This window comes from Lepus europaeus, chromosome 1, assembly GCF_033115175.1.
Source record: "Lepus europaeus isolate LE1 chromosome 1, mLepTim1.pri, whole genome shotgun sequence".
In the NCBI taxonomy this organism is placed as follows: domain Eukaryota; kingdom Metazoa; phylum Chordata; class Mammalia; order Lagomorpha; family Leporidae; genus Lepus; species Lepus europaeus.
In genome coordinates, this window is record NC_084827.1 from 55,003,724 (window position 1) to 55,019,480 (window position 15,757).

The 15,757-nt window shown below is 42.9% G+C and overlaps 1 protein-coding gene across 1 annotated transcript in view; it reads right to left on the reverse strand.

Moving 5' to 3' along the window:
- Window positions 1-15,757, reverse strand: part of CLASP1 (cytoplasmic linker associated protein 1) — a 291,310-nt gene that overhangs the window by 32,961 nt on the left and 242,592 nt on the right. The window contains exons 30-32 of the mRNA XM_062178774.1: window positions 11,688-11,831; window positions 11,043-11,149; window positions 89-239 (exon numbers count right to left, since the gene is read on the reverse strand). Of these exons, the coding sequence (XP_062034758.1) occupies window positions 89-239; window positions 11,043-11,149; window positions 11,688-11,831 (402 nt within the window). The remainder of the gene's footprint in view (window positions 1-88; window positions 240-11,042; window positions 11,150-11,687; window positions 11,832-15,757) is intronic.

Sequence of the window (15,757 nt, forward strand, 5' to 3'; positions counted from 1 at the left end):
TGCTGAGGCCCAGTGACCACAGTGCTCCACAGACTCAGAAATGCCATTTAATCAACACAGAGTTCTCTATCAGCCTGGGGATACTCACAATGTCACACTCCTTTTTGCCATCTCGTTTGATCGGCTCATTCAGATCCTCTTGGCTTCGGAAACTAAACTTTTCAATGGCTTCTGTGACTCCACGCAGAGAACTATAGATTTCCTCGGAATTCAGGTTTTCTGTGTCGTAGTCCAGCATGCTAAGGGTCAAAAATATTTTATTTCTTGAATTGAGGCATATGCATAAAATCAAGATGGGGCAGAAGTTATTTCCAGTAATTGGCAAAAGGAGATACAATTATAGTTTCATTTCTGTGGGTGATTTGGGATGAAAAGGAGACATCTCATATTAGAGGACCACCACTGGACAATGAGACATCTTCCTTGTCACATCTGGTCCCAGGCACATTCCATCAGCCCTCAACAAGAACCAGAGGAGACAGCAATAACCACGAGAATGCATGAACTCAAAGAGTGACAACTGGTGACTGAGTGAATGAGGTGATGACAGTGAAAAAATAACTTTCTTATCTTGAAGATGGAAAAAAAAAAAGTAGTTTGATTGTTACTGGTCTCAAATGTACAAACTTAAGAGGAACGGGTACTTGGAAATAAAGCTAGTATTACAAACAAATTTCAGAGAAGAGCAAACGATCTCACAAGACTGGGCCGTGCCTGTCAGTATCCAATTCAGAAACACATAAAACCCTACTTAGGAAAAATAACAAAAACAACCCTGACTCAAAGTCAGATCTACCTACCAATGGGCTCTGAGAGCTCAGCCCTCAGGTGGTCTAGTTCAGAGACTTGCTATGAATGTCAAACTCTGAAGATGCTTCCACCTGGAGCTTGATCTTACAAAGATGAGTCACATTCCTTGATGGACGTCTAAAAACACTTTTAGAAGCAAGAAAGGCTTGTGCCTCACAGAAAAGTGATCCCAATAGTCCTTTTGGACATTGAGCACAGCAAAACATGAAACGAAGCAGAAGTGCCAACAGCCTTTTGGTGTAATGTAGTTTGCTAACAAGCACTCTTCAGCTGTCTAAGGATCCTGAGAACAAAAGCCATCACTGTCCCTCCTGAGAATATCAGAGAAGCATAGGATACATAAATGAGTATAAAGAAAAGAAAATATGAAGCAACTGTCAACCAAGGGCAGCTTAGCTTAAATGCCACTTGCTTCAAGAAAGCATTCAAGGGGCCAGCATGGAGACACGGGGGTTAAGCCGCTGCCTGTGATGCTGGCATTTCACATGAGCACTGGTTCTAGTCCTGGCACTTCTACTTCCAATTTAGTTCCCTGTTAATAATGTGCCTGGGAAAAGTAGCAGAAGGTGGCCCAAATGCTCGGGTCGCTGCCACCCATATGGAGACCCAGATGGAATTCCAGGCTCCTTGGCCCGACCCAGCAAAAGATTCTCTCTCTCTCTGTCTCTTCTTCCTCTGTAACTCTACCTTTTGCATAAGTAAATAAAAAATGTTTAAAAAGAAAAAAAAAGAAATATTCAAGAAAAGAGTGGATGAGTTAGTCTAACCGGCAGAAACTGAGGACTGCTAAAGAACACTAGTGGAATCTGTGGCTATGTCTATGTAAGCATGCAATATTATTAAGAACTAAAGAGAAGCCATCTTTGTGTTCTGCAAAAAGTAGTAACTGAAAACTCTAGGCCCCCACTGACAGGCACCCTTCTAAGGCCGATATCTCTATACACTCCCACATGGTGAGTTTCCTGTAACTTAAGGCAACATTTACTAAGATTTGGGCAATCTAGTAAGACCAGATGTGGAGCATTATCACCTGCAGCAGCCACACTGGGGCTGCAGTGATCCTCTAAGCTCTGCTACAGCACAGCACCTGAACTCACTCCCAGTGACAGAAGCTCCTTGCCCAAAATTGCAAAACTGGCCCAGACAGCACCCAACTTTCTTTCCTGATGAACGAAAATATACACCCCAACTGTATTTGGTGTGTCCACAGGAACATATGCCAACTCAAAGATTGACTCTGGCATCCAAAGAGAAGAAATGTGAAGTCTGAACACGTGTCCAGCTGAAATTCCATGTACATTTGACAAGAAGCAGAATGAAAAAGTTGATCAGAATTCAAGACGTCAGCCCCTTCCCCAAGGCTGTGACTCTGAGACAGTACCCCTGCCCGTGAAGACAGCATGACTGAGGAACAGGCCCCCTTTTCTTAGCACACCACAATACTAGCTTATATGTGAACAAAGGCATTTATACATCTGACCAGTACACTGCTTTTATATATAAAGACTAAGCATTATGACTCAAACAAACAATATATATACACAATGTAGAAAAATGCCTTAAAATACTTTCAATCACAACGACCAAAAATAATAGTACAGCCCATGCAAATGAAAAAGTAATTTAAAAACTAAAAGAATGATGGAATGGACAAGAAGAAGTCTGGAGAATGTTCAGTTTTTTTAGGGATGTCACAATATTATTTTCCATATGTCGCTTCAGAGAATATTAGCTTTCATAGAATTCATCTTGTTGTCCTTAACCTGAACTTTCTGGAAACATTTCAGTTCATATAACTTTATCATTGTAACAGCCTCTTTTAAAATCAGAGCATACAGGACTCTGCCAGTTGATGTTTGTCCTTCTCACTTTTAATTAATGAAGCAACTGAAACTCCCAGTTCAGGAGCACAAGTGTGTGACAAGCACTCAGTGTCTTGAGGTGTGAAGTATCTCCTTGGTACGAAGTTAAAACTGTGAGCTCCAGGTGAGAGACACACTTGCTTTCCTATAACAGGAAACAGACAAGGCTACTTTCTTTGCTATTTTTATGCTAAGATCTGTCTTTCTTCAAATCAATACCTTTAAAGTCCTCACTTCATAGTGAAACAGAACTTCCCAGGAAGTTCCCCACCAGCAGCACATCTGGGAGCAGCAGAAGGACTCCAAAGCTTGACAGGGACGAGCTGGTTAGGTGAACCTCACCTGCCAACTACCCCACACACCTGTCTTGGTTCAACTTTGAAACAATGCCAGGACATAATCCTTTGGGTTAAAGGCCAGGTCCTGGTCACCTGTAAACACCCTGATTAGACCTCAGAAGGGCTTCCTTAAGGTTCCTTAGATTAGGAAGAGTTACGGAGTTAACAGTCACTGACCTAAGGTCAGGCCATGTCACCCAACACTGAAGCCAAATACAGCCTTGGGCTTGCTCTGTAAAGGATTTGTATTTGTATCCTGGGTGGCAAGGAGCAGGGGGTCAGGTCTTCTTTATCATCTCCTGGGTTATAGACTAAGGATAATTATTCCCTGTCACAAATCAACAGAATTTTGGCATAGAAGAAAGAGATGTAGATTCCCTCTTAGTTCTATGAAATTAATACGTTTTCTAAATGGATGTCTACAGTTGGCTCTCTCCTAGATGTAACTGAAACTTAGGGATATTTACTAAGTGTTCACTGCATTAGATGTCTTAGATTGTATACACTGTGTGCACAGGTATGACAGAGGACTCTAGGAGGGGAGGTCCTCTGGAGAGGCAGTTCTGGCAGCTGGGGATAGGGGTGAAGACTAGTGCCCAGGAAGGCATGCAGGAAAGCATACTGGGAGATAGCCAATACGTCAATCTTAGATTTCAAGGCATGGCTAACTTAAAAAAAAAAAAAAAAAGTAGTGACATGCTTCATTAACATTTAAGACAGCAGTGGTCAGTATCTCCTTGCCCTTTGTGTGCCCAGGATCCTCTGGACACTCTGGAGGTTACTTTCAGACCTGTTCACTACACATGGCTCTGCTCTGTGGAGAACACAAAACAGGAGTGCTAATTTCCAGTGCAGAGGCTACCCATGCAGCACTTAAACGCAGCAGACGGTGTGGTGTTGTACGGAACCCTCATCCCATCACAGAAGACACCGGCTCGTCTTACGGAGCTCAGGGACAGGGGTGTAACTGCGAGCCCACCTTTCAGGGCTTCCTTTCTGGAAATGTGTGCCCAGACTATCACCACATGACAGCAGGTTGGGAAAGAAATCAGTCCACACAGTCACCAGCAGGGCTGAGAGACATATGTGCAGCTGGGGAAAGAGCAGGCCTGGCTTGCCTGATGGTGGGACATGAGACGCATGCTAAGGAACTTCCCAGTGCCACTGCCTTGACCTTCTGGCATTTCCTGAGCTCCCCTCTAGGGCCTGAGCACTGCTTGGGCTGGAAGGCCGGCAACCAGTAGATGGTGAAGAATCAGTCTGGTGACAAGAGTCATCCACCCTTGGGACGTGGCACGGCCCTGCTTCTAAGATCTGGCCGAGACCACACACCTGCTCACACTTCTCACCAAGGCTCTACCCCTGCTAGGCCACACCAAGGCAGGACCAGTCTGGAGGCAGCTGAGAGGCTTTCCTAAGACCTGAGACGACCGTGGAAACGCAATAATATTGTGACACCTCAGACAAGTTTAACAGGTAGCTTGTTACCTGGGAGAGTAAGAGCGCCTGAGAGTCTTGTGGGAGGGAGCGGTGGGAATGGAGTTAGGCTGAGAAAAAGGAGGTGGGTGCTTCGATAGCCCATCGGCACTCCAACCCCATAACCGACTGCAGTGATCAGAAGAGGAAAATCAGAGAGAGAAACACAAAAGGCAAAGGCAGGGGAGGAGGAAGGCGCTATATTCTAAGTGCCTCTTCTTTCCTTGACAAAGTCTCTCAAAGTCAGCTGGAGCAAAATTAACACTTCACCATACAGAGAAAAAAAATAAATTTTGTTTTACAATTTGGCCATTAAGACTACTTCATTGTTTCCCCTCCCAACCATGGGGTACGTTTACTTAATCTGAGTGTGCCTACCTGAGACAGTGTGTGAGTGTGTGTGAGTGTGTGTGTGTGTGCTGCCAGCATTGGGGCGGACATTCTAAGACTTACACTTAAGAAAATAGGGCTGTTCAGCCTCAGATAACTTGTCAGTTGTTTTAGAAAGAACCAAGACAGAATTACGGGGCCTCAATCCGACTGGGAGCCTGGGGACTGTGGCAGGAGGCCTTGGGGATGCTCCTTTCTGACCAGCACACTCCAGCATGGGATAGAGGCTTTCAGAGCGATTCCCTTTTGAAAGAGCAGCAGCACCATGACAGGTCCAGTTCAAAGGAAGGGAAACCAGAATCAAAACTGGTCTGCTTCTGTCACCTAACCTAAGGACTAAACTTCATTGGGGAACACAGGTCTTCACCTTCACAAATATCACCAGTGGACCTTAGGGTGCAGAGCTCCTCAAGAAAGTTCTATTGGGGCTGGTTCTGTGGCACAGGGAATAAAGCCACAGCCTGTGGCACTGGAATTCCATATGGGTGTCGATTTGAGTCCTGGTTGCTCCACTTCAGATCCCTGCTAATGCACCTGGGAAACCAGTAGAAAATGGCCCAAGTCCTTGGGCCCCTGCACCAATGTGGGAGACCTGGAAAAAGCTCCTGGCTTTGACCTGGTCCAGCTCTGGTCATGGTGGCCATTTGGGGAGTGAACCAGGTGATGGTTCTTCCCCCACCCCTCGCCTTTCCTTCTCTTTCAAATAAATAATCTTTTATTAAAAAACAAAAAAAAAGTTCTGGGCCCAGTTCTTTGGCATAGGAGGTAAAGCCACTGCCTGCAGCACTGGCATTATTTATGGGTGCTGGTTCATGTCATAACTGCTCCTCTTCTGATCCAGCTCTCTGCTATGGCCTGGGAGGGCAGTGGAAGATGACCCAAGTACTTGGGCCCCTGCACCCACATGGGAGACCCAGAAGAAGCTCCTAACTCCTGGCTTTGGATCAGCTCAGTTCTAGCCATTACGGCCATTTGGGAAGTGAATCACTGGATGGAAGACCTCTCTCTCTCTCTCTCTTCCTCTCTTTCTCTCTCTCTCTCTCTGTAACTCTCTCAAGTAAATAAATAAATCTTTATTTTAAAAAGAAAGTTCTATCAACTGTTGCAACTCAAAAGGATAGAATGAGAAACTGGGAAGGGGTGCTGAACTGGCTGCTGACATGAGGCAAGGCCAGGGACAGAGGCCTTGGTGTCAGAGACAGCTCCTGCCCTCACTGGCATTCAGGTGGTCCTAAAAGCAATAACCCCTGCATGCTAGTGTCCCCCAGAGACATCTTTGGTCCCTGCTCTAGAGGGAAATAAGGTGTGAAGTGGAGAGGTCACCGAGGCACAGGGGGCCTTCTAGGCCTTTGCCAAGTCCCACACTAGTCAGGGGTAGGGGCACAAGAGGAACACAGGTGGCTCCTTAGGCAGCGACTCTGCTGACAAAAGGGGAGAAAGCACCTCTAAGGGTAAGAGAAATGTCCCCATTAACGCTCACCATGATTCCACGGACAGATCTGATCCTGACGGGAGGAGATTTTACTTAAAACCAAAGCACCATTAATTACCTTCTATTGCTAGGGGACACAGTGCTGATCTATGGGGCACCACTCTGCTCTCTTTTTGCCCAGATCCTATGGCAGCCTGGAGCATGGAACTCCGATTCAGACAATTGCTACAGTCCCTTGGAACTGTTTTTCATTTACTGTAAAGTCACACTGTATAAGATGAGCTCAAATACAAACATGCACCTAAGGACAAACAGCTGCAGCTCCTAAATCTCGTCCCCGTGATTCTTCACGTGCACACGGGTGGGATGTGTTACCAATGCTTCACCCTTCAGCTGCAGCATTCCTGACACCATGGGGGTGGTAACAAAGACTTCTTCACAGTGACATTTTAAGGACACTACCAGATCTGTTTATCATTTTAGAATAGTTCCTTATTATTACTATCGTCCACGGGTATACTGTTTGAAATACAAAAAAAAAAAAAAAAAAAAAACCCACACACACACAAAAAAAACAAAACAAACAAACAAACAAAAACCTGGTACATTTAGTTACTTAGTATTAGTTGAAAAACTAAAAACTTCCCTTGGGGCCAATGTTGTGGTGCAGCAGATAAAGCTGCCACCTGGGACACCGGCATCCCATATGGGCACCAGTTCAAGTCCTGGCTGTTCCATTTCTGATCCAGCTCCCTGCAAATATGTCTGGGAAAGCAGTGGAGAATGGCCCAAATGCTTGAGCCCCTGCACCCACATGGGAGACACAGAAGAAGCTTCTGGCTTTGGCCTGGCCCAGCCCTAGTCATTGCACCCATTTGGGGAGGGAACCAATGGGTAGAAGATCTCTCTCTCTCTCTCTCTGTAACTCTTTCAAATAAATAAATAAATTTTTTTTAAAAAAAGAGAGAGGAAAGGCAGAGAGGTAGAGAGGTAGAGAGAGAGACACACATACAGAGAGGTCTTCCCTCTGATGGTTCACTCCCCAATTGGCTGCAACAGCCAGAGCTGCACCGATCCGAAGCCAGGAGCCAGGAGCCAGGAGATTCTTCTGGGTCTCCCACGCGGGTGCAGGGGCTCAAAGACTTGGGCCATCTTCTACTGCTTTCCCAGGCCATAGCAGAGAGCTGGATCGGAAGTGGAGCAGCCGGACTTGAACCGGCGCCCATTTGGGATGCTGGCACTTCAGGCCAGGGCATTAACCCACTGTGCCACAGTGCCAGCTCCACAAATAAATCTTTAAAAAAAAAAAAAAAAAACCAACAACACCACCCAGTCAAATCAAAGTAACAGGAAGTCACACAAAATCAATGGTTTAAGAGCACAGCTGAGGGAATGTACTGCAGACCTTATGTGTCACCTCCTTAGTCAATTCTCTGACTTGGATGGAGGAAGAATTCACTGTTTTATGATTTGCCTGCTGGAAAGCATATTGGACTACTTCTTGTCATGAGGTCATTTTCTTCCTGCTAGATGGTTTTGGGTGGTGAGGAGAAATCATTTCTTCTTTTGAGCTCAAGTTGGGGAGCATCTGGTTATTTATGCACTGAAAGAGGGCAATTTTATTTTTAAACAAAGAAGCTACATAACAAACTAACCCCTTAAAGAATAATTTGTTGGGGCTGGTGCTGTGGCACAGCAGGTTAAGCTGTCTACAGCACCGGCATCCCATATGGGTGTCAGTTGGAGTCCTGGCTGCTCCACTTCTGATCCAGCTCCCTGCTAATGCACCTGGGAAAGCAGCAGAAGATGGCCCAAGTTCTTGGACCTATGTGGGAGACCTCAAAGAAGCTCTTGGCTCTGAGGCCATTTGAGGAGTGAATAAGCAGATGGAAAATATCTCTCTCTGTCTCTCCTTTCTCTGTGTAACTCTGACTTTCAAATAAATAAATAAATCTTTAAAATAAAAAGAATAATTTGTTGATAATATTTAGGTGACACTTGGATTCTTTTAATACTGAAAATAAATCTCTTTATTTCTTATACTGATCTGCATTCCTAACAGTAAAAATTAAGATGAGGACAACAAAGAAGAAATGGTGACTGGAAAAATAATTAAAATTGCTAACAATCAGGGGACCCAGGAAGGTTACATGTGGCCAGTTTGTGGTCCTGAGGGATTATGCCAGCAGCCCCATCAACTGTCTGTTCCTGCGCATACACAACTATCCTCCTTTTAGCTCAGTTCATTCTAGCTTTTGGCTTACAGCTTTAAAATGAGCCACCTTCATAACTAAAAGATAAGATTATGAACTGTGTATCATGGAAGAGCAGTGTTCACAATCAAGCACCGCTTCTAGGTAAAGGCAACTGCTTTATACAGAATGTAAGTTTTCCACAGCATTTTCCCTTTCAGGAAGGAAAGTTTATGATTTTTCTGCCAACACTGGATCATGGTCATTAACGCATATTCTTTAACCTCTGTGTACAACTTAGCATTGAGAAAGCCTAGGGAGCCTCAGTTGTACCCAAGGAAAGCCAGACATCTTTTCATTAAGTTTCTGGTCTCAGCTGTCTGTCTGCTAACAGCCAGCTGAAGTCAGCACAGCAAAGCCTGAATTCAGACACCTAACATCCTTCTTTGTACCTACGTTTAGCACAGGAGGACATCTGGAGGAATAAGCAAAGAGCAATATAAACAGCAGGATCTTGCAGGTATACAAAATACTTAGTTGCTCCAAAACATTTACAGGAGTACTAAGGAGCTAGAGAGAGTTTTAGGAGTGAGGAAGCAGTTTGGGAGATCTGATCACTTAAAAATCTCAATTCCAAAGCCTTTATGTTTTGATATCCCCTTGTAAGGAGGTAACCCTTAAAGGGGAAGTGGCATTCTTGTGGTGTTTTTAAGATCTCAGCATCCCCTATCGGAATAAGATCAAAGTCAGCGAACTCTAAAGTCTTCCATAGCCCTGGCAACTCATGACTAGAGCCTAGGGAGATTACTGACGCCATGAACAGGAGTGTCAAATTGTTAAGTCAGCATCAGGAGTCACTGTGTACTTACACCCCATGTGGGATCTGTCCTTAATGTGTTGTCTAATGTGCAGTGATGCTATAACTAGTACTGAAACAGTATTTTTACACTTTGTGTCTCTGCGTGGGTACAAACTGATGTGATCTTTACTAATTATATACTGAATCGATCTTCTGTATATAAAGATAATTGGAAATGAAAAAAAAAACCCTGGTGTTAAATTGGAAATGGCATAGAAAATTAATTAATTTTTTTAAAAAAAATATTATGTAGGATCTCTGTCTTTAATGTGCTGTACACTCTTATTTAATGCTATAACTAGTACTCCAACAGTATTTTTTTTTTTCACTATGTGTTGCTATATGGCGGCAAACTGTTGAAATCGTTACCTAATATATACTAAACTGATCTTCTGTATATAAAGAGAATTGAAAATGAATCATGATGTGATTGGAAGGGGAGAGGGAGCGGGAAAGGGGAGGGTTGCGGGTGGGAGGGAAGTTTTGGGAGGGGGAAGCCATTTGTAACCCATAAGCTGTACTTTGGAAATTTATATTCATTAAATAAAAGTTTAATTAAAAAAAAAAAAAAAGATCTCAGCATCAGCAACCCTCAGAACCAAAGTGTCCTGGTCTTACTTTAGTGACCCCAAGGATCTGGACTTCTTGAGGACAATCATACCATGTGACCCCTGCTGTTCTAGTCATGGGTGATTCTGCCCCACGTGAGGGGGATCACTACAGCCACCATATAGAAGGCTCTGGCCAGGGGCCATTGCTGTGGCATAGCAGGTAAAGCTACCACCTGCAGTGCCGGCATCCCATATGGGTGCTGGTTTGAGTCCTGGTTGCTCTACTTCCCATCCAGCTCTATTCTACGGCTTGGGAAGGCAGTGGAGGATGGTCCAAGTGCTTGGGTCCTTATGCCCATGTTGGGGACTTGGAGGAATCTCTTGGCTCCTGGCTTCAGATTGGCCCAGCTCTGGCTGTTGCAGCCATTTGAGGAGTGAGCCAGTGAATGAAAGACTTCTCTCTCTCTCTCTCTGCCTCTGCCTGTCTGTAACTCTGCCTTTCAAATAAGTGAATAAATATTGAAAAAGAAAGAAAGAAAGAAAAAAGGCTGTTCAGATAAAAAGTGTTATCCAAAGGTTCCCCTGGAAGAGCAGTTTCTCTTCCACAGTCACTGCACTGGATTCTGCACAGTGTTTGCAAGGACTGCCGAGAGCACAAAACTATTTTATTTCCAGAGCAGTGGGGCCTGCTTTAGACATGAAAACAAGTATGCCTGGGATGGCCCCTTGGCTGGAAGACTACTCGAGACTTGGTGTGGGCCAACAATAAAGGGTATACTTGGATGACTAAATACCTTTAAACATTCTCCTGTCACTTGCAAAACAGGTAATGAGCTCCCTCACGGAGTCTGTGTAGACAGTAACAAATACAACTTTCAGTTCTAAACTCTGTAAGGTACCAGAGAGTATTTAGAGCTGGAAGAACCACAGAGAACATTCAGCACAAATCCTTTGTCTTACCAAAGAAGTTAAGCCCTCTGCCCCAGACTACAGATAGGATTTGAATAGGGACTAAGCCTGTGGTCTCCTGAATATGCCACTCTTTTTGGTATGCTTAGTCAAAAAGTCTACAAATAGGCTGCGTAGACACTGAAGTAGTTCAGCTCTTTTACTTCTGTGGAAGAGCCCTTACCTTGGAGACAGTCCGCCATGGGAACAGTTAGTGGGTGAGGTCAGGGGGCTGGTCCTGCTGCTGGGGTGTCGAGAGGGCGTCCGGCCCATTGTATTGCTTGGAGATCCCTGGGATAAAGGCAGAACAGGCACCATTATTCAAGGGGCCTGTCTACAGGAGACAGTTCCACTCTTCCCATGTCCTTTTAACCTACATGTGTATGAATGGGTAGAATCTGCCCATAATACTTTTTTCAGAACCACAAGGACAATTTCAACCACAAGGACAAACAGCTGCCATGTAGGCATCCCTGGCGTTGAATGACTAATGTGGGTTGTGCTACAGTGACAGACACAACTGAGCATTTGTATCTTCACAGTGTTAAAAAAGGAAGACCAACTCAATGAATGAGTAAACAATTAGATGACCGAGTAAGAATTTAACTAGTAAGAATAAACTACCCTAAGAAAAAGGCCATATTTAAATACGAGGTTAACTTATTCACTGGGAATATGTCAGGAACAAGCATATGGTCCCCACTAGGGATGCTCATAGTCTACTAACAGAGAACAAGGAAGCTGGTCATTCAGTGAGAGTAAGTTCTAGACCAGGATATGCAAAGGTCAGGATAGGCATGGAGGCACCAAGCACAGCCTGGGCACTCACCACACTGGTGTTGCTGGAATTCTTGAGGTGGTTATGCAGGAGTTTGGTGGCACCATCCTGGAATGTTTTTGGCAAGGCACCAAGTAACATAGTAAATTCAGGAGTGTTCAATTCAAACAGAGAGATGAGCACAATTTGTGCTGCCTAGAAAAAGAACCGAGATTAATTTACATAATGTACAATAGCAAATCTTGGTCAAAATATTCATTACAATTGTCTTAAGGAGAAAATATTTCTGTATAAGTAAATTATATCACTAATAAGAAGGCACAAAAACAGAAACCAACATTGTCAGTAACAGACAGTTTGACTTCAATCTGGAAAATAAACCCTGCTTCATCTTAATGCCCCAGTCTTGGATCTCCATAGCACATCAATACTAAATTCCTCCAATTTTCCCTTTGTTGTCTGGCACTATGAAGGAAGCAGGGAAATAGGTAAATGAAATGATCAAAAAAAATTTTAAGTGTATAAGACTGTTTCTATTCTAACAAGTCAGACTGAACAGGGTTCCCAGCGTGCCCTGGAAAGAACACCTGTCTCATCAAGCTGCCATCACAGGAGCTTGAGAAACCACTTTTTTCAATCCCACTCCTTGTGACCAAGAAATACTAGAGAAAGAAAGAGTTTAAATGCATCTGAAAACTCGCACTTTTACACCTATGAACTGAGAAGACAGACTTTGGAAAGTAAACTGAACTTTCCAAGATACACATTCAAAACTTGCTGTTCAGTCTTTTGGGCAATGTTCCACTTTCCTTATTAGTTAAGCAACACACTGCATGACTGCTTGTAATGACCACAGCAGAGCTGGGGGCAGCAATGGGCTGAAACAGGAGCAGCCAGTAAGACTCAGGCTCCTCCAAAGTAATGTGCTTTCTACGGCACTGTTTACTAGCACGCAATTGGAGCTTAAAACATATAATGCCTGAAGAATGAATCACAAGGGTTTTGATTATTAAAGCTAAGCCAGGTGGAAATTTTACTGAATACCAATTGGCATTTCTTATTAATTTCTAAGAGTCAAGAAAAAGGAAGACATTATGAAAAACTGTTCCTCTGTATACAATTTCTCATTTTTTAGCATAAAGTCTTTTTAAAGACTATAATTTTTAATGATTATAGGATTTATTCAGAATATTTTTCCATGATATAGAATATTATATAAAAATGTGCTTGCTGAGAAGTTCTTTGGAAATAAATATCATAAAATACTTCAATGCTCTTACAGTGTTAAAAATAACTCTAGGCCTATTTAGGAGAAAACAGCTATTTTGTGCCTGGAAAAAGAAAAAAAATAAATCTGAAGACCCAAATGTCCTTAAAACAAAAATTAATTATGCATAAAGAGTATCAGTATAATAATGTTATTTATAGAATCAAAAATTACTTTCAAAATTTAGCAAAAGCATTCATTAAACATAGCACTGAGCAAAAGCACACAGTTTTTTTCTCTTTATCTCTGAAGAGCCATGAACAGTCTTTCCACTTACTAAAATACAAGTGGCCAGTGTACTTTTACATCACAGGCAACAACAGTATTACAGATTGCACTAAAATGCATTTTTCTATGTTTCACTACTGAAACACTTAATAAATCATTATCTGAAGAAATCTGTTTCACCACCAATTTAATGTACTATTAACATGATTCCTATGAGGTACTTTAAAAAGTTTGTGGAAAAATCCACATTATCTTTTAATTCAAATTTTCCAAGAACTTTTTGAAGTACCCTCATGTATTTGTATGACACAGCAAATTCCAAAAATCATGCAAAGCAATCTGTGCATTTAAAAAAATTCATTACATGTTAGAAAAAAACAAGGCATGCAGAAAAAATTGCACTATAAAGAGAATAGAAAGCAACAGACTGGTGTTTTAGCAGTAGGAAAAAAATCCATGTCCTCGATTCAGTAGAGCATAGGCAGCTGGATTTTGCTGATTGAAAATGATAAAATGTTATCATTACTTCTCCAACAGAGTAATTCTAGGTGGAATGAGCCACTGTCTTTATTTAAGAGACCACCATTTCTTTCTAGAATATGTTATATCAGAATACAAGCAAGGAAGAAATCAGGATTATTTTTTTTTTGTTACCCCCAATATGATCTCATTAAAGCAATAATTCCAAATATAGAGCTGGCTGGAAAAATGTATTTAAGAAAGCCTAGGGTGGCCGGCGCTGAGGCTCACTTGGCTAATCCTCCACCTGTGGCACCGGCACCCTGGGTTCTAGTCCCGGTTGGGACGCCGGATTCTGTCCCAGTTGCTCCTCTTCCAGTCCAGCTCTCTGCTGTGGCCCGGGAAGGCAGTGGAGGATGGCCTAAGTGCTTGGGCCCTGCACCTGCATGGGAGACCAGGAGGAAGCACCTGGCTCCTGGCTTCGGATAGGCGCAGCGCACCGTCCGTAGCGACCATTTGGGGGGTGAACTAATGGAAGGAAGACCTTTCTCTCTGTCTCTTACTAACTCTGCCTGTCAAAAAAGGCCTAGGGCATAGTTCAGGCTCAATACTAACTCAAAAAGTGGAGCATATCACAATTCTTGTCCTATCTCTGCACTGCTGTCTCAACAGGAGGCAGACCTGTTAGATAGCCAGGCTAAAGACTCAGTGCTCTGCTGACACTTTCACTCAGTTGTCTGCTGACAACTCCAGGGCCGCTGGCATTAAGGATCAAACAGCAACTTAAAAAGAGTGATTCTCATGTCTACCCTTGCAGTGGAATTTGGGGTGAGGACAAAAGGCTCTTCAATCTCCCCACTACTATGTGATGAGAACTCCCAGGGCCATCAGCTACCTTGACTGCCATACACCTTACTCTTCCTAGCAGACAGGACATGAGGAAAGCTTTGATCAATGCCTCAGTGTTGATCAATACATGAGAAAAATTTAAAGTTTGGGAGGAAAAGCAAAGAGTTTTCTAGTTTATTGAACGACTCTTACTGCTCCCTTTTGATTGTCATTAAAATTGTTCCATCAAACCACCAAAGGGGTGTTTTTGAAACTTGTAGGCATTTCTCATTTAGTATCTCTCTTCTGGACTATTCTATTAAAATACGATAGCAATCTACACTCATCACGGTTATTCCACTGGGAAGAGAAGTTAATCACAAAACACACCACAACAAACACTGACACAGGTGCGTGCGTGCACACACACACACTCACATACTATCATATTAATTTTAGGTTTCTTCAAAAATCTCCCCAGTGTCTTCACAAGGGTAACTTGTATTAATAATCTAAAATGCAAACAGTGAAGTGTGTTGTTTGAAATTAGTACAGGGTTCTCAAGCTACCTGTTTACAATTTTCTTCCATGTTTCCTTCTCCAGGCCCAGAGCAGACTGAAGCTGACCTACTGGGGAGATGCTCACCTACTCGACTACGCTGCAGCGGGGACTGGCAAACAGGAAAGGCAGGAGGGGATCAGAGAAGCAGCAAGTGCTTAATTAACCTTGGCTATTTGTTAGCTAGAAAAGTATTTGGCTGTTTATATAAAATCACTGAGATGCATACACTCAAAAAAGAAAAAAGTTAGGAATAATAACAACAAAAGTGGACCGTTTTGACTCTCAACCTTTGACTCTAGGTCCTTTACTTAGTAATCATAACCCTTCCCGGAAGTAGTGGTATTCTTGCTTCCTGTGACGAAACAGAGGATCAGAGGTCAAAATAAGACCAGAAAGGAATTGAATCATATAGTTAAGCTGAGATTCACACATTACTTGATGACAAAACCCTTAGCTTTTAGAACAGGCCATGCTGTTTCTACAGTCATCAAAGATTTCATAAAAAGTCATTTCACCCTTCAAAGGCTATTTATGTTCTTTCCCTGCTCTGGCCAACAGCATCTTTCTACCTGCTAGGTTTCTTTTGACATGTCTGCTTCATTTCCCACATTTCTCAAAACAGCATCTGTAACTTCATCTGACAAAGAGAATCATATAAGCCTACTGGCATTCTGAATCCTAAAATACAAAAATACAATTTAAAATTCTATTGTCATTGCTGTATTTTGACCACATGGTTTCCTAAATGCTGGTGAAAAATCTGGCACTGTTTGTTCC